Source organism: Serinus canaria, chromosome 1, assembly GCF_022539315.1.
Source record: "Serinus canaria isolate serCan28SL12 chromosome 1, serCan2020, whole genome shotgun sequence".
NCBI lineage: Eukaryota > Metazoa > Chordata > Aves > Passeriformes > Fringillidae > Serinus > Serinus canaria.
In genome coordinates, this window is record NC_066313.1 from 112084940 (window position 1) to 112109318 (window position 24379).

The 24379-nt window shown below is 46.7% G+C and overlaps 1 protein-coding gene across 1 annotated transcript in view; it reads left to right on the plus strand.

Moving 5' to 3' along the window:
• Positions 1-13744, plus strand: part of KCNJ6 (potassium inwardly rectifying channel subfamily J member 6) — a 40553-nt gene extending 26809 nt beyond the window's left edge. Inside the window, exon 2 of the mRNA XM_050974138.1 lies at positions 13419-13744. Coding sequence (XP_050830095.1) covers positions 13419-13744 — 326 coding nt within the window. The remainder of the gene's footprint in view (positions 1-13418) is intronic.
• Positions 13745-24379: the final 10635 nt, after the last annotated feature.

Sequence of the window (24379 nt, forward strand, 5' to 3'; positions counted from 1 at the left end):
TGGAACTGGAACTGGGCTGTGCCTTCCCAGAAATTCCAGGGATTTTGGAACTGGAACTGGGCTGTGCCTTCCCAGAAATTCCAGGGATTTTGGAACTGGGCTGTGGCATCCCAAAACTTCCAGTGATTTTGGAACTGGAATTGGGCTGTGGCTTCCCAAAAAACTCCAGGGATTTTGGAACTGGAACTGGGCTGTGCCTTCCCAGAAATTCCAGGGATTCTGGAACTGGAATTGGGCTGTGCCTTCCCAAAAAACTCCAGGGATTTTGGAAATGGAACTGGGCTGTGGCTTCCCAGAAATTCCAGGGATTTTGGAACTGGAACTGGGTGGCTGCTTCCCAAAACTTCCAGTGATTTTGGAAGTGGAATTGGGCTGTGCCTTCCCAGAAATTCCAGGGATTTTGGAATTGGGCTGCTGCTTCCCAGAAATTCCAGTGATTTTGGAACTGGAATTGGGCTATGCCTTCCCAAAATTCCAGTGATTTTGGAACTGGAATTGGGCTGTGCCTTCCCAAAAAACTCCAGGGGATTTTGGAACTGGAACTGGAACTGGGCGGCTGTTTCCCAAAACTTCCAGTGATTTTGGAACTGGAATTGGGCTGTGCCTTCCCAAAAATTCCAGTGATTTTGGAACTGGAATTGGGCTGTGGCATCCCAAAAATTCCAGTGATTTTGGAGCCTTTGCTTGTGCTGCATTCCCAAGCATCCCTTCTCACCAGCAGCGGCCTGGCAGGAAGAAGTGCTGTACCCTGAGCTCTCTCCCAGCTCCCCCTCTGCTCTCTTCAGCCACAAACCTCGAAACAACCCCCGCAATATTGGGTGGCTGATTCACAGGTTTTGCTGTCAGAAAGCTCCCAAAGCTCCCAATCTTGCCTTATTCCCTGGATTTTCCAGCATGCCAAGCTGCGTGTTCACACTGTTTTGTCTTTAATCCTGGCGTGGCAAACGTTTCCCCAGGGAAAATGTGACATTTTTATAAAAAGCTCCAAGCTGGGAAGGTTCAGCACGGAGCAAAGCTTGGATGTTCAGCATTTTAAGGAGAGGAACAAAAGCCACCCAGACATGCAGACTGGAATGAGGTGTGGAAGAAGGGCTGGAATAGATCACACTTCTATTTTAATGAAATGTTTATCCCCCAGCCGTGACAGCACAAGTGTGCAGCAGGTACAGAGTGTCACAGAAAATGGCTCTTTTGCAGAAAACACCATTCCAAGGAAAGGGTTTTTTTTCTCCCAGCCATCCTTTGGGAGAAGGAACTAATTAATTAATTAATTCCTTCTCCCACTTAATCATTAATTCCCATGAGTAGGAATTGAGCAGTGCCTTGTTTTGGTGTCAGTCCCATTGCACTGGGATTGGAGTTCCTGTTCCCCAGGAGAGGTGCAGGTGTTGAAGGTTGTGTGTATTTTTCCACTAAAGATGGTCTTTCCATGCACATTCCTTGAAGGATGCCATCTTGCAAGAGCTCCTGCACAAAAAATGTTCAATCCTTTCTCAAGGCCAAATGCATTTCACAGAATCTCAGAATTCCAGAATGGTTTGGGTTGGAAGGGACCTCAAAGCCCATCCAGTGCCACCCCTGCCATGGCAGGGACACCTCCCACTGTGCCAGGCTGCTCCAGCCCCAGTGTCCAGCCTGGCCTTGGGCACTGCCAGGGATCCAGGGATGGAATTCCATCCCAGCCCTGCCCACCCTGCCAGGGAACAATTCCTCATTGCCAAGATCCCACCCAGCCCTGCCCTCTGGCACTGGGAGCCATTCCCTGGCTGCTGTCCCTGCATCCCCTGGGAATTGTCTCTCTCCAGCTTTCCTGGGGCTCCTCCAGGCCCTGCAAGGCCACCCTGAGCTCAGCCCAAAGCTTCTCCTGTGCAGGTGAGCAATGCCAGCTGTGCCAGCCTTTCCTGCCAGCAGAGCTGCTCCAGCCCTCTGCCCATCCTGGAGCCTCCTCTGGGCTCTCTGCAGCAGCTCCAGCTCCTCCAGGGCTGGCCCAGGGCTGGGGCAGCTCTGCAGGTGGGAAATCACCTGAGGGGTCACAGGGACACAATCCCAATCCCTTTCCTGCTGCCCACCCTGCTTTGGATGGAGCCCAGCTCACATTTGCCTTTCTGGGATGCAAATGCACATTTCTGAGTTGGGCATTTTCTATTCCTCACTTCCTACTTGCATTCCATATGTGCCCAGTTCCCATCTTCTGCCTCCCCAGCAAGGAGTGGAGAGAGAGGAACCTGCTTCAGCTCCATCCAGGATCCTCTCAGCTCCAGCCACATCCACCCAGGATCCTCTCAGATCCACCCAGGATCTTCTCAGCTCCATCCAAATCTATCCAGGATCCCCTCAGCTCCATCCACATCCAGCCAGCATCTTCTCAGCTCCATGTAGATCCATCCAGGATCCTCTCAGCTCCATCCAGGATCCCCTCAGCTCCATCCACATCCAGCCAGGATCCTCTCAGCTCCATCCACATCCAGCCAGGATCCTCTCAGCTCCATGCAGATCCATCCAGGATCCCCTCAGCTCCATCCACATCCAGCCAGGATCCTCTCAGCTCCATCCACATCCAGCCAGGATCCTCTCAGCTCCATGCAGATCCACCCAGGATCCTCTCAGCTCCATCCACACCCACCCAGGGTCCCCTCAGCCCCTCACTCTGGTGGCTCAGCTCCCCCTGCTCACTGACAAACCCCTCAGGACCCTTCTCCAGGGAGGCAGCAGCTGCAATCAGAGCCTTGCTGCCCCTTCCTGGATATTTTCATGGAATGGTGGAGCAGGATGCCTGAGAACCATGGCAGGGGAGAACATCCCACCTGCAGGACTTGGGTTATAGCAGTGTGGTTTTAGAAGGTCAGGACAGCTCTTCACTCACTGAATGCTTTGGAAAATGGAGCTGCAGCTTCTTTTAACCAAAATTCCCATCAATCCCCCCGTGGTGGGCGCCCAGTAGGGAAAATAAAGCTCTTGTGTGGTGCTGATCTGAAATCTGGGGAAGCTCTGGATCCATAAATGCATCCCAAGAGCCAAACACAGAGCAGGGCACCAAATCCTGGCATTTCACCTTCCAGCTCCTCTGAACTGAGCTCCCAGCCTTGAAGTGCCAGTTCTGGGACCAGCTTCTCTCTCTCTGGCCAGACATTGTTGGATTGAATAAGTTTCCCAGATTTAGGGGGCAGAAAAATGGAATCATCACCCCTTGGGGAAAAATCAGCTGAAAAACAACATCCAAATTCAGACACAGCAGGATTTGCTGGGCACAGCCTGAGTATGAGGCTAAACTGAGGTAAAATATGGTAAAATTGCAATTTTTGGGTAAAATTCCCATCTCTTTACAAGCAGTTTATTGGGAATATGTTGGCACATTTTGCTGAAAGTGGCAGCACATTTGAGGCTGAATCAGACAAACTCTCCTGCCCCAGCAGGTACCACTTGTCAGAAAGCAAAAAATTAGACACAAATTACCCAGTATTTAATTCCTGATAGGAGCAACAGTAACCAAGTAAATCAAGCATTTCTAATCCAGCATTTTTCCACTGGAAAATATCATTTCACTGGCATTGAAATCTCCTGCTGGGGGAAAAATGCACTTTTTAACAGTTTGTGAAGGACCAAAGCATGCCCATTTTTTCTTATTTAGGTGTTGCATTACACAATATATCACATTTGAAGAAGTCAGAATGAAACCAGAATGCTTTGACCGATTCAAGTTGGATTTTTAGAATTTAACTTAATGTAGACTTCATTTTTTTTAATGCCTGTTATTTGTTTTAGCAAGGAATAGAATTCAGAGCATCAGAAAGTTCAACTGCCTTGAAATTATGGCTTCAATTTCCTTTGCATATTTATCTCTGGAGCTGATAATCTGCGTGTTCTCCTGCAGAGCTGTGATTCCCTTCCAGGGTGGGGTGGCCAGAGCAGCTGCTCCAGCCCACTCACTCCATGGCAATTTGGATTTTCTGGATCGAGCTGCTCCCTGCTCCCTCCCCAGCTACCACAGAGACCCCTGAGCAGCATTCACAGATGGTGGCAGCAAATAAAATCTCAAATATGGTGATCTCCTCCCGAGAAGGAAAGGTGAAAACAGAAATATCAAATTACACAAATCGTTGGCAGGGAAAAAAAAACCCAAACCAGTTTTAACAAAAGGAAAAAGAAAACAAACAGAACCCAGCAAAAGTTAACTCCTTGTATTCTAATAAGGATAAAAAACATCTGCCCTCACTCCTCTCCTCTCCCACTCAGCTCACAACCCCACAGCACAAGGGTTCCACACCAGACATGCTGAAGCAAAGATATTTAAAATATTTTAAAGGCTCCCAGGCACCGGTGCAGTTTTGACTTCTTTCAGGATGTTTTGACATTTCTCAGGCTGAGATAAACAACCAGTTTCCAGGTGTGCTCTGAACCAAGTTATCAGAACCCCTGGGAATTCCCCTTTGCTACCTCTACATCAAATCCATCATTTTATCTATCTATCTATCTATCTATCTATCTATCTATCTATCTATCTATCTATCTATCTATCTATCTATCTATCTCTATCTATCTATATTTATCTATCTATCTATCTATCTATCTATCTATCTATCTATCTATCTATCTATCTATCTATCGATCTATATCTATCTATCTATCTATCTATCTATCTATCTATCTATCTATCTATCTCTATCTCTCTATTTATCTATCCATCTATATCTATCCTATCTATCTATCTATCTATCTATCATCTATAGCTATCTATCATCTATCTATCTATCTATATCTATCTATATCTATCTATCATCTGTATCTATCTATCTATCTATCTATCTATATCTATCATATCTATCTATCCATCTATATCTATCTATCTATCTATCTATCTATCTATCTATCGATCTATCTATCTATATCTATCTATCTATAGCTATCTATCTATCTATCTATCTATCTATATCTATCTATCCATCTTTATCTATCTATCTATCTATCTATATCTATCTATCTATCTATCATCTATCTATCTATCTATCTACTATATCTATCTATCTATATCTATCTATCTATATCTATCTATCTATCTATCTATCTATCTATCTATATCTATCTATCTATAGCTATCTATCTATCTATCTATCTATCTATCTATCTATCTATATCTATCTATCCATCTATATCTATCTACTATCTATCTGTCTATATCTATCTATCTATCTATATCTATCTAATCTATCTCTATCTATCTATCTATCTATCTATCTATCTATCTATCTATCTATATCTATCTATCTCTCTATCTATCTATCTATATCTATCTATCTATAGCTATCTATCTATCTATCTATATCTATCTATATCTACCATCTATATCTGTCTATCTATCTATCTATCTATCTATCTATCTATCTATCTATCTATCTATCTAATCTATCATATCTATCCATCTATATCTATCTATCTATCTACTATCTATCTATCTATCTATATCTATCTACATCTTCTATCTCTCTCTCTCTCTATATATATAATATATATGATAGAGGTATAAAATATAAATATAAATATATATTTGTGGGGTGTTAACTCAAATAAACTGAACTTATTGTCAGCTGTACCTAAATTCTAGGATTTTATGCTTCCAGCTTTAAAATGCTGCAGTGAATTCAGGGTCCAGCACATTTTGCTTCCTTCTTTTTAGCTTGATTAAAGAGGACCAATTAACTCTCATGGAATGTTGTTTCTGACACCGACTTGGTGGCACTCTGGAAATTTTATTCCAAATTGCAAGTTTTATTCCAAATTTCTGTCTCTTTTCCTTTTTTTTTTTTTTTTCCCTTGAGGCAATCATTTTCACACCAGGGAGAGCTGTTTAGTACAAATTTGACAGAAAAAAAAAAAAAAAAAAAAAACACCAAAAAGCTCTAGAGAAGGAAGGAGGAAGAGAATCCACTGCCAGCACATCTCCTGCTTTTCCATCTCAGCGTGTTGCTGGTGGCACAGCAGTGAAACAGAGCCAGCAAAGCAAAGCTGGGGAATTTGCCAATTTGCCAAAGCCCACACAGGGTCTGCAGGAGAAGAGGGGCATCAAGCAGGGGGTCCTGACTCGGAGCCTTTGGCTTGTTTTTAATAGCCCACGCTGCTTTCTTCTTCTCCTGAGCACTAAAAAACAGCCCCAAAAAGTGACAAATCCTTCAGCAAGCAGATTGGAGTGCAAAAGGTCAGCGGGGTCAGTGGGTCCTGGGAAGGATCCTGGAAATCCACCTGGGCCTCCTGGAGCTACAGGAAAGGTGCAGGTTCATCCAATTCCCTGAATTTTGGGGTCATTGGAGAGGGATTTCTCTGCAGAGGGACCTTTCCCACCAGCCTGGAGGGACTGGACACAGGGAATGGCTCCCACTGCCAGAGGGAGGGAAGGCTCCAGGTGTTGGGACCCAGGACATTCCTCTGGCTGCCCTGGAGGGCTCCAGACCCTGGCAGGGGCTCAGAGACCTTGGCACAGAGTCAAAAACACCTGTGTCTTCCATTTTAGCCCATGGGAACAATGCCCAACTTTGTGTGAGGAGTTACAAGCCACAAGGGTTTGAGTAGAATGATAGTGAATTTGCCACAAAGTAGAAAAGTAGAATTTTGGGGTTTTTAGAATGCGGGTTCAAGAGGCAAGATGGAGGAATCTGGGTGTGTCCTGTCTTTCTCCTTCTTCTTCTTGACCTCCATCTTCTGCTGTGATGGTGACACTTTTAAATTACTTTAGAGTAGAGACAGACTGTCTAACATAAGTGATAAGTACTGAAAAATTACTGTAAATAAAGTACCCATAGTAATTATGGTAAATAAAGTACCCATAGTTTTTAGTATAAAAAATAGCACCGAGTACCAGAGTACCCCTGTATCCAGCCTACTCAGCAGACCTCAGTGAGCCAAAAGGGCCATGTGTTAAATAAGAGCAAATAAACAACCTGAGAACGAGAGCCAAGGAATCCCATCCTCTGCTTTGGTCCCACAGCTAAGGAAAAGAAACTTTCTAACACCTCAGAGCCATCTCGACACCAAAGACCTCAGATGGGATCTTGGCAATGAGGAATTGTTCCCTGGCAGGGTGGGCAGGGCTGGGATGGAATTCCCAGAGGAGCTGGGGCTGCCCCTGGATCCCTGGCAGTGCCCAAGGCCAGGCTGGATGGGGTTTGGAGCAGCCTGGCATAGGAGAAGATCCCCACCCATGGCAGGGGTGGGAACTGGAAGGTCTTTGCTGTCCCTTCCAACCCAAACCAGTCCGGGATATTTTGGTCACTGTGATGAAGCAGAATTCTCCCATCTTCTCCACCCTGCCCCAGACAGGTTCAAAACTCAGCTCCAAGTCCACAGGTCAGGGCTTCTGCTGCTTCCTGAGTGCCACAGCTCCTCAGCAGGATACAGGGATTTACCTCAAGGGGCTGAGAACTTCCTCCACGTTTAGTTTTGGTTGTAAAAGGTTCTGCCTTGGTTTGAGAAGCCAGGTGTCTGCTGAGGAAGGCAGGAGCCTCCCTGAAATGGAAAATGGAAACCCTCTCCCTATGAATAATTATAATTTTGAAATTAGGGGCTCTCAGGCAAAGATATGGGAGTAGGAATAAGAGTTATTTATTAGGGAAATAAAAAAATATAAACACAATAGTACAAAAAAAACCCAAACAAAACACTGCCAGAGTCAGAGCATGTCCTGCCCCCTGTGTGTCAGGGTGGTGGCACAGTCCCATCCCAGGGGGGCTCAGGGTGGTGGCACAGTCCCATCCGGGGCAGGGGGGGCGTCCAGGGGGTCAGGTGGTGGCACAGTCCCATCCCAGGGATGGCTCAGGGCTGGGTGGCACAGTCCCATCCCAGGGGGGCTCAGGGTGGTGGCACAGTCCCATCCCAGGGGGGCTCAGGGTGGTGGCACAGTCCCATCCCAGGGGGGCTCAGGGTGGTGGCACAGTCCCATCCCAGGGGGCTCAGGGTGGTGGCACAGTCCCATCCCAGGGGAAGCTCAGCCCTCCTGCAGTGCCAGCTGTGGCTCTGCTGGAGCAGGGATCCTGCACAAGGGGGAGTTTTCCTCTGCAGCTCCAGGGCTGCTGGAGATGGGCCTGCTCTCCCTCTGGGAATGCAGGGCAGCAGAAAGCTGCTCCTCTGGGAATGCAGGGGGCAAAGGCTGCTGGGCTGTTCCCAGGGCAGATTGGATCCAGGTAGGAATGCTTGGCTCCTCCCCTGGCCGGAGCATCTCCCATGGGATGGTGGGATTTGATCAGCCCTGCAGGGACACTCCCTGGCCATGGACAGCAGAGATCTCCTGCAGGGAGGATGGGCTGGGGGAGAGAGAAAGAACAAACTGCCCCAGGAACTGCAGAGAACTGCCCCAGCTCTGACAGATGGACATGGGACACACAGCCCCAGGCACATCCTGTAACCTGGGACAGGTTCTCATTACCCAAATGAACCTTCTGATTAAGCAGATCAAAACCCCTGCAGGGATCCTCAGCAAAGGCTGCTGTGGATACAGAGAGAGTGAAGGGAATTCAACAGGAGCATCACAGGAAGCCTCAGCTCCCAAATACAGACCCCAGACCAAATTTTGTCCTCCTGCACACGAGTGAAACCCCGCTCAGCCCAAAAATGGGGACACCCCTGTGCTCCATGCACAATTGCAGCTGAGTTTTACTCCAGGCTGAGCTGTGAAGCAGAATTCCCACAAAATGTTTATAAACAGCCACTATTGTGGGATATCCCAGATAATTTAGTGCAGCAGGAATTCTGCCTGGACCTGCCAAGTGCCAGCAGCAAATTGCTGAACCTGAGCTCTCTGTGACTGTCAGAGAGGTGCAGCCAGTGGTGGGCCAGGATTCTTGGCTCCTCATTTCACTGAGAGCCCTTTTTTATCCCAGAAATGGGATTTGAAAAGAAAAGGTGCAGCTGTAAAAAAGGCCTGTCTTGAGTAAAACAAAAGCTGAATGAGGCTGTCACTGTGTGGAAGTGGCAGGGCTGGGAAATCTCTGTATTTCAGCCCAAACATGGGTTTGATGCCTTGGTTCTGAAGCAACCTTTTCCCCCTGAATGTTTTAGAGCATTTTATTTTTGATGGCTCCCATCCCAAAGGGAAACACTGCATGGTACAAGTGCCTGACACAACATTTTATTGTCTGAGCCACCATGAACTCTTCAAGTTCTTGTAGAAGCAAAGACCTTTTTTGGTCCTATTTAAAAACAAAACAATAAAAATTTTGAATAATAATAAATAATAATGAAACAACAAAAAGCCAAGGTAGCTTGGCTGCCTAAAATTAAAAGTCTCCTTCACCCAATCCTCATAATTTAGTTTCAGTGACTTGAAAAATCCTAACTTCCATTCCAGCACTGAAAGTGTTTCATCCAGCTGTGGAAAAGGAACACGAATTAAATCATTGATGAATGGGAGCCTCAATTAAAAATGGAGACCAACATTTCGGAGGAGGGTTTGTTTTTAATGAGCTATAACTTTCACATAGTCCCATTAATCTTCTTGATTTCTGCAGAAAATTGTCCCTCCTCTTTCCCACCAGGCAGAACGATTCCTCCTAACCAAAGCAGCAGGATCTCTGAGTGCTTGCATTCCTTTAATGAAAATTCCAAATTTCCAACTCTGTCCCAAGCTGAATTTCAGCAGTACAGGGATTAGGAACAGATGACTTTTAGGATTGGCACCTTCCTTTGGGAAAACCCATCAGATCAGGGAATCAGAGAAACATGAAATAATTTAGGCTGGAAAAGAACTTTCAGGTCATCCAGCCCAGCCACCACCCAGCACCACCGCCATGCTCAGCACTGAGCAGTGTCCTCAGGTGCCACATCCACAGGTTTTGGGTATTTCCAGGTGTGGTGACTGCAGAGCTCCCTGGGCAGCCCCTGCCAAGGCCTGAGCCCCCTTTCCATGGGCAAATTCCTGCTGCTGGCCAAGCTGAGCCTGCCCTGGCCCAGCCTGAGGCCGTTCCCTCTGCTCCTGTCCCTGTGCCCTGGGAGCAGAGCCCGACCCCCCCGGCTGTCCCCTCCTGGCAGGGACTTGTGCAGAGCCACAAGGGCCCCCTGAGCCTCCTTTGCTCCAGGCTCAGCCCCTCCCCAGCTCCCTCAGGGATTCTCCAGCCCCTTCCCATCTCCCTCAGGAATTCTCCAGCCCCTTCCCAGCTCCCTCCCCTGCCCTGGACACGCTCCAGCCCCTCCAGGGCTCTCCCTGCAGGAGCAGAACTGGACCCAGCCCTGAGGGGCTCTCAGAGCCAGCACAGAGGGACAATCCTGTTGTGGCCATGGTCCCCTGAGTGGGCAGTGATCACCACTGACTCCATGACTGCAGAAGGCTGATCAGTTGTTCCATTAAGCTGCACTATAGGATTGTGCTACACTTTACTGTCTCACTGAGGAGTTGGTCACCAGCTTCTCTTACCAACATCTGACACAGCCTTGACCTGCTTGGCCAATCCCTCCAAACACCATCCAGTGTCTAATTAAGAAATCACTCTCTGGTAAATAATCTCCATAACACATTCCACATGTGCACAACAACAGGTGTAGCAGATGGAGATAAGAATTGTTTCTCATTCTCTTCTCTGAACTTTCTCACAGCTTCCCATGAAAATCCTGGCAGGGAGCTGTGTCTGTCTCTGTTCAGAGGATTTGTGATCACCACACAATCCCTGCTGGACACACAATTCCTCATCCAGCCCAGCTGCCAGTGCCCTCCTGCCCCCCTGGGCACCCCTGGGCTCGTGTCCAGCCCCTGCCAGCAGCACCCCCAGGGCCTTTTCCAGCTCTCCAGCCCCTCTGCCCAGCCTGGAGCTCCATGGGGTTGTTATTTACAGTGCCCTGTGAGCTGCCACATTCCTCTGCCATTTTAAGGGAAGCAAAACATCCTTTAGAACTCAAAATCCCACAGGAAATGTCACCAGAGGTGATTTTGTCACAGGGCTGGGTTACTCCTACCCTTCCCACCTGTGAAAGAGCAGCAAAAGGAGAGATCTTTGTCTTTCCACACGTGCATCTGCTTGAGAACTGAAATGCAAACTTGTCCTGGAAGCACAAAGAGACAAATGAAGGCTTCAATGTTTGTTCCTAAAGGAATAGGGCTGGGCTGGTGTTCCTGCCTGGCTGCAGCAGGGAGGTCCAGAGCAGCAGCTTTCCCACTTTTTTCTCTGGAAATCTTCACTCCACGGGGCCCAAGGTGCTGCAGGAAGGGCAGGGAAACACTGGAGCAATGTCACAGTGTGGTGGCAGCTGGTAAATGCCTTCCTAAAGGTGACAACATAATTGTTAAGTACAGAGAAACAGCAGTTATCTGCCATCAGAAGGGAGAAATGAGACCCTGGGAGAGAAGGCTTTAAAGAATGAGGGCAGAATTACCTGGAGCAGCAATCACAGCCCTGAAAAATGTTTGGGACATTGAACTCCCAGTGCTGGCTCTTCACAGGACCCTCCATGTGACTTTCCTTGATGCCACCAGCACAGGGAGACAAAGGGCATTCCTACAGTCTGCCATGTGTGCTCTCTAGATTTATTATTTTTATTATATTTATGATTTTTATTATATTATTATTGCATTTGTTATTTTTAACAGTTTGTGATTGCCTTCTAAACAACTGACGTGTGGGTTGTCCAGAGCTTAAACAATTTTATTTACTAAATATTCCATATATGCTGTTCAGCTGGGGAGTGCAGTGCTAATAATGTGCAGTAATCAAAGCTGGCATCATTTTTGGCCTCTTAAATTCCCTTCTCCTGCTATTTTTGCCTGGGCATCAGGGTTTCCCATATTTCCTGGGCAGCTGGGATTTTCTCTTCCACTCCTGTGCATTAATATTTTATTGCAGTGCTTCCCTGAGCTGTGGGTCTGGGAAGGAGCAGTTTCCAAGTCACAGGTCCCTGCCATTCCCAGGGATTTCTTCACCCAGAGGACACTCTGGAATGTGAACTGAGCTTGGATCAGCACCTCTCTTTGTGTCTCTGGACAAGGCTCAGCCTTTTTTTGCCCCGTAGGGTGAGGTTCAGCAGAGCTGTGAGCAGAAGGTAACGAAGAAATTAATTCAAGTTTTCCCAATTCCACACCAGACACGATCCCAACATCCTTCAGGAGTTTTATTGATGTTTTTGTGTTGCTCACCAGCCCAACTCTCAGAGCAGTGTGACTGAAAGGTGACTCCCACCCCTGGAGGAGCCAAGGCTGCCCTAGAGCTAAAGAATAAAGCAGGGATTGATTCCAAGGATCTCCTGCATGGACCCACCTTGGGCAGCACCAGAGCCCAGCCAGGGCTGCACCCAAGATGACCCAAAATAGCCCCAAAATGCCCGGCCGGGCACGGGGTCTCTCCCTGGGATCAGCTCTGCTCCATTCCCACCTTGCAGTTCATTGTCCCAGCCCAGCTTTAGCCCAGGCACTCCCACCCTGCTTGTTTTTCTCTCTCCAGCCCACGGGGTTTGTGCTCCTGGGCTGGGATTGGGATCATTTGACCTTGGTCCCCTGTCACTGTCCCATTTTCTGGGAAATCCCTTTGCCCAGGATTTCTCTCCTGGGAAGCTGAGAAGCCTCAGAGAAAAAGGAAACCAATATTATCTCCTTTGCTTCTCCTGTGATTTGCTGCTTTGAAATGTGGTTGGAGATTGTTTATCCAACATGTGAATTGTTTTTACTCCTTGGCCAGTCTGGGCCAGGCTGTGTCAGACTCTGGAGAGAGTGACCAGTTTTCATTTTTATCTTTTAGCTCTCTGTCTGTATCCTTTCTCTGTTCTTTAGTGTAGTTTAGTGTAGCATTCTTTGATTTAATATAGTATCATAAAATAATAAACCAGCCAGCTGAGACCATGGAGTCAGATTCAGCATTCCTCCCAGCGATGGGGGACCCAGAAAATACCACAGTGCCCAGCTGGAGCAGGAATTGTTTTGTCTCCCTGCTCTGTGCACAGAGCTCACCATCCCATAATATGAACCCAGACTCACACCCTAAAGCAGCACAGAATGTGAAAAATAGAAAATATCAAACCTGAGGCATCAAGGGAACCCTTGGATTGTGGGATCAGGGTGGGCTCCAGCACAGGGAAGCTTTGGTGACAATTCCTGCTGCCCTGGGCACGTGCTGAGCGTGGCAGTGGGTTTGTGACAGCCCGGGGACCGAGGATGGCACAGTGCCCCACCCCACCTGAGACCCACAGCAGGTGAGTTGTGAAACACAGGCAGAAGAGCAATGTTTAATAAAGAAATTGTGAATAAAATCTTCACTGGCAGGCTGAGCCCTTCTCATTCAGCACCGCCCAGGAGGGAAGGGCGTCAGCTGGCGCTCCCTAAACCGGCTGTGTGAGCTCCACCTCGTGTGATGGCAAACCTCATTCTGTCCTTCTTACAGACAGGAAAAAAACCAAATTAAAGATTGGGGAAGCCGTGGGTCCTGATTACAGCACTTGTCCCTTCTCTGTTGTTGCAGGGATGACCTGCCAGGCTCGCAGCTCCTACATCACCAGTGAGATCCTCTGGGGCTATCGCTTCACCCCCGTGCTCACGCTGGAGGACGGCTTTTACGAGGTTGACTACAACAGTTTTCACGAAACCTACGAGACCAACACCCCCGTTTACAGTGCCAAAGAGCTGGCAGAGATGGCCAGCCGAGCAGAACTGCCCCTGACCTGGTCTGTTTCCAGCAAGCTGGACCAACACGCCGAGCTGGAAACGGAGGAGGAGGAGAAGAACCAAGAAGACCAAAACGAACGAAACGGAGACGTGGCCAACTTGGAGAACGAGTCCAAAGTGTAGAACCAGAGGAGAAATAAAGGCCAGCTCCTTTATCTCCTCCCTCTCTGCTCCCTGTTTCTTTCTGCGACACGCCTTTAATTTTTTTTCTCTTCCTGTTGTTGGTAACTCACGGAAAACAAACGCTTTAGATGAGAAATCCCAAGTTCAACCCAAGAGATTCCCAGACTAAGCCAAGGCGTGGGTTAAAGCTGCAACAGCCATCAGGGATGGTGGAATCTCCCCCTGGCAGTGACTGGTGGCCCCTCTCCAGTGCAGACCACCAGGTTTTTCCACATCAACCACACAAAACCCAATCCCTGAACGCAAAGGAAACGGATGCAAGGGATTTTAAAGGAAAAACTAATTGATGCCCATCAGAGCAATGGGCCTTGAGTGAGTTTTTATGTATTTCAGGACAGCTTCCCAGACTGGGTGACAGTGGAATGGGCCTTGCAGCTGTAAGAGGAAGGTGAGCAGAGGGACCTGCAATCCCCCACCGCCCTGTACATATGCCTTATGTAACTATTTCTCTCTACATTTAGTAATAAACGCCGCATGTACAAAAGTACTGTAGTAAAGAACTTCTAAATAATGTACACAGCTGTGTAATTAATGTAGGTTTAGAAACAGAGCTCTAGAAATATTGGGATGCAAAAACTAACTACCCGTCGAGTAGGCATTTCTCTTCAAATATTTGCAGTGTAAAATTGATTTCAATTTATTTTTCTTTCCCCTCCCCTCTATGACTCTTCTAGTGCATAACATTTTCTTCAGTGTACCAGACTGGCAGCTATTTAGAGTACCTCAGTGTTGGCCAAACAGATTGTTTCACTCACTCTAAAAAGCCATAAGTCTGGGAGAGGGCAGGGTAGAGAATTGTCCTCCTGACATACTGTGAAAATGTTTACAAACAAGGCAAAACCCTTCCTGGTTACTCTTTTCTGGGGGCAGTTCAACTGAACAATTGAGGCTGTGGCAAACTCATGGCTAACCAGAATTTCCTGTGCACTCTTCAGAGGACGAGCATGTGTCATGTGGAGGTGTTATCCTTAACGTGCAATATCCAGGGAATCTGCTCCCGTGGGATTTCAGTGGGGCAGTTTGCTACACACACACAAAAGAACCCACACACAAGCCATTGAAAAATGAATGTTGCACCTCAGCCAGTAGATTTTGGCTACTTCAGCTGGGAAAGAACCAGCTGGGTGTCGCGTGGAGCTGGAATCCATGAAATTTGCAATTTGCTGGTGCTGAGGCGCGGGGGGCACGACATTCCCAGGGGTGTCCTTCCACCAGGATTCCCAGGAGAACACACAGGTGGATCCTGCCACCCACGCTCAGGGGAGCCCTTCCTCAGTGAGCTCCTCCACCTTAGGTGGCTCCCTGGCTGTTGTAAATCCCTGGAAAACCCTGGGAATTCCATCCAGGGGCGGAGGGAACTCGCATTGCTTCCACGGCACTGGGGGAGCTCAGCCCCAGCATGAACAGCATTTCTGCCAGCAAAGGAGGAGAAGCTGCAGCCTTAATTTTGGGGGGTTTATTCATGCCTGCCTACTCCAGGAAGAAAGAAAACACTGAAGAGAATCTGAAGCTCTTTTTCCTTTTTTTTTTTTTTTTTTGTACAGAAAACTTTACGTTTAAATAAAAGATAAAAAAAAAAAAAATAAACCTCAGGAGAAACTTGGTGGGCAGGTGGAAAATTTGCACTGTGATATAGCTTTGGCATTAAATTCACACCTCTTTTCCTTTTTTTTTTTAATTTTCTTTTTTTGCTGGTACAACTGCCCCTTGCTCATTTCCAGAGAGGGTGGCTGCTCTGTGCCTCCAGGTGAGGAGGGCACAGGGGAGGGGAAGGGAAGGGTTGCACACCAGGGCAGACCAGGCTGGATGGGAAGAGGGTTTTTGGTTTCAGCACTGACAATTTTGCCCTAAAAGGCTTTTCCAGGATGCAAGGAATGGTGCAGGATGAGGATTTTGGGCAGCTCAGTGAAGGTTGGGACATTGCTGAGAGACAACACTTGGCCACAAGCTCATCCTGCTGCCCCAGCATCAGCCCCGTGCTCCAGCCCATCCATCCCCACCCCCATGGCTCCCCAGCGGGGGTGCTGAGGGTTTTTAGGGTTTTTAGGGATTTTAGGGGCTCCAGAGTCCCTCTGGAAGCGTCGGGGCCACCCACGCGCGTCCATCGCGCCAAAGGTGCACGAGCTGAGAGCAAAGCTTTCCCTCCGAGGACAAACCCGCTTTTGGCTCTCACAATTCACTGGGCCACTCCAGAAGTCGCTGCTGCAGGTGGAGAACATTTGTGTTGCAGCTCAGGGCCCTGATGAAAGCTTTTTTTTGTGTCCTTCAGCACGGAAAAAGAGACTTTCCGCCACTGGGGCATGCGCATGTGTAAGCTTTATTTCTGTGAATAGGGCACTTACAGCTTAAGGTGTGTGTGTTTTGTCTCCTTCTCTCTCTCTCTCTCTCTCCCCCCCCCTGTATTTTCTTGTCTTTGGTATCCATGTAGTACGGACTGTAAAGTTTATGAGATCTCATTTTTGTAACATAAGCTTTAAAACAAAAAAATAGAGAAGCCTCCAAAGCTTTCAACGGGGAAGCTTCACGTAAACTTTGTACTAGAATGTCCCTATCAAACACCTCTATTTTTCTACAATGATTGATTAAGCAGTTTAACAATGTATTTTGTGTCAATGATTTCAACTGAATTGGTACGAAGACAATTAAGAATTGAATGCTGTTAATTAACAATGGATTTTCAAGCCGTATATCCTGAGTGGTGTTTTCATTGACAGTAAATCATTTAACCCAGGAATTTCAGCTCTTGGTCCTGAACAATCTCTGAGGAAAGCTCAATTCCCTGTGGGAATATTTGTGGCATTTAAGGGATGTGAATAACGTAACATCTTAATGTAATTGGCTACAGAATTAATCCAGACCCATTACACCTCTATTTCCTTCACTAATATATTTTGATGGCTTTTTCTTGGATTACCTTGTGGATTTCTAGGAGAGAAAGGATTTCCAGAGGTAAATGGGAGCTCTCAGTTATCTCCTGGAGCTCTCAATCCCTTCTTCACCGACCAGAAGCATTGCTGAGTGAGAGTGTGACCTTCAGCAAATGCCCCAAGCTCAGCTTAATCATTTCCCACCTTATCACAATTAAGATAAATCCCCACAATGATTTTGAGGGATCACCCAAGAATGCAGATGTCCTGCTGGGTGTCTACAGCTGTTCTGATCTGCATCTTTGCCCTACAACTCCAAAGCCATGGGAGCCATCCCAACCAATTCAGCAGCTGCCAAACCCAGGAGGGACAAAAAAAAGCTCTTGAAGTTCACTTCAGGTTTTTGGTTTCAAGTCTGGGTTGCTCATGTTCCTCTGTTGGAGTTAAAGAGGTCACTCAGGCTTCCAAACCCAGGGAAGGATGGAATTCCTGAAATCCCTGTTCTGTTCCCAGCCACAGGGCAGCACCTTGGGTTGTTTAGGAAGGCCTGGAATCAGAGCTCTCTTCGGCCCAGGGATGTCCAAAACCAGATCCCACTTCTCCCAAGAAACAAACCCAAGAGCCACAAGAGCAGCTCCAGCCCCTCTGCCAAGGGCTGACTTGCTCTGGAACTCTCCCAACAGCTCAGCTTTCATCTTTGAGTGTGGAAGGATCCCTGCCCCTGGCAGAGGGGTGGAACTGGATGATCTTTAAGGAGCCTTCAAGTCCAAACCATTCCAGGATGCTGAGATTCTATAATTCCAGGATTCTGTGAAATCTTCGGGGTTTTTAATGGAGGAAGGGAAAATCCCTCATTCCCTGGGCCCAGCCCACCCCTCAAGGTATTTCCTGGCTAAAAGGCAGCCCTCAGGCTGAGGCAGGACAATGCCCAGGTTTGTCACCTCCTCGCCTGGAGCTGTGTGATCCTCACTGTCCACAGAGCACGGCCCCAGAGGATGCACTGGGTCATTCCCAGAAAACCTGGGATCCCTGTCCCTCCTGCTTTTGGGGGATTGGAAGAGGTGAATTTATATCACCTCCTCAAGTTCTTTGGTGTGGGTGTGAAGGAGAGGCTCAAGAAAATTTGTCTCCTTTGCTTTGGGCACCTGGACCTTCCTTAGCAGCCACCCCCAGAGCTCCTGGCTGTCACACGTTAAACTTTTCCTGCTGTGGCACTCCCTGCCCATCAAAATATCCTCCTTTTCTGAGTATCAACCTCCTTAAAAACAGGTTGCCCCACTCAGGCACTTTTTAGGCCATAAATCAAACCTGAAACATGAGGAATTGGCTCCTCTGCCACTCTTGTTCCCTCAGCTCCCAAACTCCTCTTTGGAAAGAAGCACGTGGAGAGCAGGCATAAATCTGGGCTTTGAGCTCTAAATCATTCTCAAAGACAAGACCTGGGAGCTGTTATTTGTTAATCATTTCTGAGTGGATTTTAAACCTCTAGGGTTTGGTATTTTGGAGGGCAGAGGTGGTGTCAGATGTTCACAAGTCATTTTGTGGGTATAGGTTTTCTTTCTCCTGATTTATTCTCACAGTTTTATCAGATCCTCTGGATTTACAGGAATTATAATCCAGTGGCACCCCCAGTGCAGAGGTGCAGTTATTTCACCACTTCCACTGCCCTATTCGTTGCCTGTTGGTGCTCCAAGAATTTCCCACGGAGAGCCCAGAGACATCATACCCAAAAATAGAGTTCCAGAGGGACTCAGCTCTTCCTCTTTCACCACAAGTGTGAAATCTGGTTTCTATTCCCAGCAAATTCACAGCCACAAACCACAGCTCATCCCTCCTTCTCCCCAGCTCACGTGTCATCCACACAGAGTAAAAACTTCAGAGTTTCTGGTAACATCAGCTGCTTTTTGGGATTTTGGTTTTTTTCCAGAGGGCAGGAATGGGGAGAGCTCTCCCTGCTGTTGCTCCTTTTTTTAAAATCAAAGGCAGCAGCTCCAAACTCGCAGCTGAAGCTGTTTTCCCTCAAATCATTACAGGCAATCGTTTGCACTGACTTTCCTGGAGGATTTCAGCTGGGAGAACTGCTGCAGAACTGTTATCCCACCAATTTCTCCTTCCTGTGTTGGATTGGAATCCTTCCAGCTCAGGCAAGGAGTGTTCCTGGCTCACCAGGATGGATCCTCACAGTCACCTTCCCTGGCCACTTCCCCATCATCACGTCCCAGATCCCTCACTGGAGCATCACATCCCTACAACAGCTCTTCAGTCTTCCCAAATCTTCCCAAAATGTAACTCTGATCAAATTAAAAACAGCATTTTTTAAAAAAGAGAAGGTTATGATATCACAATGGGAACTCTCTAATCTGAGCAGATCAGTGGGGTTTGGGATGGGGAGCCCAAACTGTCACAGTTTGGAGTCACTCCAAGGAATCTTGCTCCGATGGTGGTGGAAGTTATTTCCTTTCCACAGCAACGTTCTTGGATCAGCTGGATGGGATCATGGAGCTGAATCTCTGCTCGTGCTCCTCAGGAATGCTGAGCATGGACCAGCTCTTCCCAAAATCACTTGGAATTGGTTGGGAGGGACCTTAAAGCCCATCCAGTGCCACCCCTGCCATGGCAGGGACACCTCCCACTGTGCCAGACTGCTCCAGCCCCAGTGTCCAACCTGGCACTGCCAGGGATAGAAATCCAAAATATCCCTGGAAAAGAGGAATAAAAACAAGTGCAAAGTCCACAGAGGAAGCCAAGAGAATTCCTGGACACAGGGCAGGGCCAGTGGCATCAGGAGGTCAGAGCTCAGCCACGCTGAGCCATTTGTCACAGCTTCACGTGTCATTTCTCTGATATGCACAAAATTCCTATTGATCAATATACTAAATATAGCAGGACCAAAATTATTGCTTAAAAATGTTGGCCAGACAAATCATCACCACAGAATTCCTATTAATAAATGATTTCAGCAAAGCACAACCAAATTTATTGCTTAAAATTCTTGGCTGGACAAATCACCACCGTGAACTCTCCATGACGAGGACAGACAAGGGAGAAAAATCAGATTTTCAACCCCACACAGAATTTTTATTTTTTTTTTTTCCCCTTGTGAAATGCAGGAAAATAACTCCAGGAGAGATGGCATTGTTTCTAAACTCCCTGGATTGGAAGGAAAGAGGGATCTGTTCAATGCACAAAAATCACGGGGCCTCTCCAGGACTCCAACTCCTTTTGGTCACCAAAAACGTCTCTGAAATTTCCCAGGAAACTGGCAGAGAAAAGGGTGGGTGTGGCTTTATTTCACCAAATTTAAATAACAAATTCCATTTCCTTTTTTAGGGGGTTTTTGTTCTCTCTTCCTGTCAGTTCTGACTGATTTGCCAAAAATCTGCACGGCCACAAAAATGTGACCTTCCAAGAGAATTTCTAGTTTTGTAAAAAAAGTCATTTATTTTAGGACTTTAATTATTAATTACTGAGGAATCCGTGGATTAGAGCTGATAACTAAAAAGGGATCAATCCCAGAAAAAAAAAAAAATCCCAGAAATTAAATCCCAGCACCTCACAGATCAGAACAGAATCTTCCATTCACAAGTTGTTTTTTTTTAATCCCCCTCACATTTCCAAAATAAATTAATGAAGCATTTTGCTGTGAGAACAAATGTTTTGTTCATCTGGAGACTTGCTTGAAATAAGTTGAAAAAAACCAATTTTTGCTCAACTTTGCAGATAATGAACAAATTCAGGCATCAAATTAAATCAGTTCTCCTACTGCAAAATGGAATAGGCATTAATTTTTGTTATTTTAATAAAAAGCACTGCTGGGGATATCTGGAAATGAAGAAATCTGCCCTTAAAATGAGTCAGTCACTGCCAGACTTTGATCACAGATAAAATTAAACTATTCCCAATCTGACATTCTGTACATTTTCATCCCAAAAAATGGATTTTGGGAAGGGTTTGGACCGAAATTTCAAGGGCTCGCTTGGGATTGAGGAAGTGGAGGCTCAAATTCCTGCTGGGACTGACTCAGAGAGAGGTTTTAACCTTGGAATATTTTAAATGTGGAATTGCAGATGCTCAAACCACATCTCCTTCCTCACCTGGCAGGGTCCACCCAGCAGGGGACAAATTATCAAAGTGGAGGAGGGAAAAGGAGAAAAAAAGGGGGAAAAAAAGAGGGAAAAAAGGAGAAAAAAAAGAGAAAAAAAAAAAGAGAAAAAAAGGAGAAAAAAGGAGAAAAAAAGGAGGAAAAAAGGGGGAAAAAGGAGAAAAAAGGAGAAAAAAAGGAGAAAAAATGGAGGAAAAAGGGGGGGAAAAGGGAGAAAAAAGGAGAAAAAGAGGAGAAAAAGAGGAGAAAAAAAGGAGAAAAAAGGGAAAATGGGGGTAGGGAGAAAGAGGAAGAAAGAAACAGAAAAGGCAAAGAAGGAGGGAAAAGGAGAGGAAAACTTAAAATGGAGAAAATTAAAAAGGGAAAAAAAGGGAGATGGTGGGAAAGGAGGGAAAGAGAGAAAATGAAAAAAAGAAAAATGGAAAAAAAAAGGAATTGGAAAAAAATGAAAGGGAAAATTGGAAAAGAGGAAAAGTGGGAAGGGGGGGAAAGGAAAATGGAAAGATGGGGGGAGGAGAAAAGGGGAAAAGAAAAGGGAATAATGGGTAAAAGGGAGGAGGGGGGAGAGAGAAAATGGAAAATCTGAAATAAAAAAGAGAAAGGAAAGAGGGGAAGATAACAGACAAGAAAAACTCATTCCCAGCAGAGTAAGAAATAATAATGTCTAACCAGATATCAAACTCATTTTTTCTGCATTTCTGACTGAATCCCAGAAGTTGAACATTAGCAGGACTGGGTTAGGAACTTGGGAAATTGTGTCTGCCTTAAAATACTCACAGAGAAATGAAGGAATAAAGGAATAAAACAATTTTGGCTCAAATCATCTCAGTAAATAAACAGGAACCATCAAAATTCCTGATTTTCCAGGGAAGGGGGGGTCACCTCCTGGCTGTCCCAGAGTGTCCCTGGCCCTGTCCTGCCAGGAAAGAGCAGATATGAGGAATAATTCCAATACACCTGGCAGTGGGTAAGGATCAGAGTATTCCATTTTAAAAGCAGATAAAATAATGAGTTTTGAGAGCCAATAAAAGGAAAAAAATATGTGAAAATGGGTTCTAGGAAAATAATTTAAGATGAGGTGATCCCAGTCTCTGGGACAGCCTGGAAGCTGCTTTTGCACAGTTCCAGGGAGCTTTATCTCCCATTAGATCAATGTTCATTTCTCTTCATACCTCCCCTAAATGTTGCACCAGCAGATTGTCATGGAACGCTGCAGTCAGCTTTCAAAGGACAAAATATTTCTCTAAATGTGCTTTATAATTGGGAAAAATTAATTTAATTTACCAGAACTCATTTTCTTAATGAGAACTCAGCCTTTTATTCCACCCCTTGTCCTTGTCATTGGTCCTTGTCCTGCACTAAATCCTGCCCATCCCGGGCCAATCCCTGCTCATCCTGGGCCAATCCCTGCCCATCCTGGGCCAATCCCTGCCCATCCCGGGCCAATCCCTGCTCATCCTGGGCCAATCCCTGCCCATCCCGGGCCAATCCCTGCTCATCCTGGGCCAATCCCTGCCCATCCTGGGCCAATCCCTGCCCATCCTGGGCCAATCCCTGCTCCTCCCTGTTCAAATCCTTTAGAATTTACCCCTGGAAAGCCCATGAGAATGAACTCTAAGCCTTGTTTGGTCGTATTTGGAGTGGAATGAACTGAATTGAAGCCGTTGAAATTTGGAGTGAAGCGTCACAAACCGGTTCTGTGCAATCAAACAAATCCACTTCAGATTATTCCAGCAGCTAATTTAGATAAATTCCCCTAAGCAGACAAATCTCAGCTACAAAGAGAGAGAGAGGTAACAGAAGAATCTGAAGAGAAAAGGCAGCAATGCAGAATTTTTGTTTAATTAGATAAGGCTTCAATATCAGTAAATACCATTGTTGTGGTTTTTGTAACAGGCACCAAAAAAAAAGGCAGAAGTTTCCAGGAGGAAAATTAAATCTATACATAAATCTATAATGTTTATTATTTATGGAGAGTTACTCCCCAATGCAGGAGAGAAACAGGGGGGAGAAAAAAACACTTTTGGTAATTTACACTTTTCATTTAAAATGTAGAAATTTGCATTTAAATCTAAATTCCATTTAAATTTCTGGGCCTTGATTCGGAGTGGAGCTGTAGGAACAAGGGAGGAGGAGAGGGAAGGGTTTGAGTTTTCCCCATGCCAGAGGATGGGGTGGGACAGAAATGGGGACAGAAATGGGTGGGGAGGAGAAGGGATCCAGGAGAGCAAAGGAGCTCCCCAGCACACTCTGGAGAGAAATCCTCTGAGGAAAAGCTGCAGGAGCAGCTCCAGAGGGAAGATCTCCAGGAGGTGCCACTGCAGAAACCCAGAAGGACGGAGAGCCCAGGAGGTTTGGAGTTCCAAAGGCTCCAGGAGTTTGGGTGCTCCAAAAGCTCCAGGTTTGGGAGTTCCAAAGGTTCCAGGGGGTTTGGGAGTTCCACCAGCTCCAGGAGTTTGGGTGTTCCAAAGGTCCTTCAGTAGGTTTGGGTGTTCCAAAGGCTCCAGAGGGTTTGGAGTTCCAAAGGCTCCAGGAGTTTGGGTGCTCTCCAAAAGCTCCAGGAGGTTTGGTGTTCCACAGGCTTCAGGAGTTTGGGTGTTCCAAAGGCTCCAGGAGGATTGGAGTTCCAAAGGCTCCAGGAGTTCTGAGTGTTCCAAAAGCTCCAGGAGGTTTGGAGTTCCAAAGGCTCCAGGGGGTTTGGTGTTCCAAAGGCTCCAAGAGTTTGGGTGCTCCAAAGGCTCCAGGGGGTTTGGGTGTTCCAAAGGCTCCAGGGGGTTTGGTTGTTCCACCAGCTCCAGGAGTTTGGGTGTTCCAAAGGTTCCAGGGAGTTTGGTGTTCCAGGAGGTTTGGTTTTCCTAAGGCTCCAGGAGTTTTGGATGTTCCAAAGGTTCCAGGGGGTTTGGGAGTTCCACCAGCTCCAGGAGTTTGGGTGTTCCCAAGGCTCCAGGGGTTTGGGAGTTCCAAAGGCTCCAACACCAAGCTGGGGCACACAGAGGAGCATCCCAGGGTTTTCCTGCAGGGAAATCTCCCCCATCCCTTCTGCTCCAGGGAGAGCAGGGGACAAGGGACAGCACAGGGGACAAGGGGAGGTGGCACTGCAGAGGGAGGAGCAGGAGGGAGATGTGGAGAGAGTTTGGGCTGCAGAAAATGTCACCAAACCCACAGCCAGGTGCTCCCTTTCCCACTCATTTTTGTTCTCCTCATCCTGTCTCAAAGACTGGAAAAGCCCTGTCCTTGCCTATTGAAAATCAGAATTCCATCAGAAGGGTGCATGGATCTCATAAGGGTTTTATTCCTTTCTTTTTTGTGGCTCCATTTAAATTCTTCACTTTCTTTGAGCTTTATCTCCCTCAGGAGAAACGGAGGAGACAGAACCAAAACTCCCTGAGGGATCGGCCAGGAGCCCTTCCAGGGACAGGGATGGGAGGGAATTAAAGGGGAAAAAACCAAAAGTAAAATTCCTTTTCCTTTTCCATGAGTTGTTTCTTTTGTTCTCCAAAACTCTGGCTGCTTTTCAGCTTTTTCCAAACGTTGACAATGGTGGATTATTTGAAAGTTTGCTTGATGTAAGAATTGCCAGGCCAGAGGTTGAACTTTATCTGAACT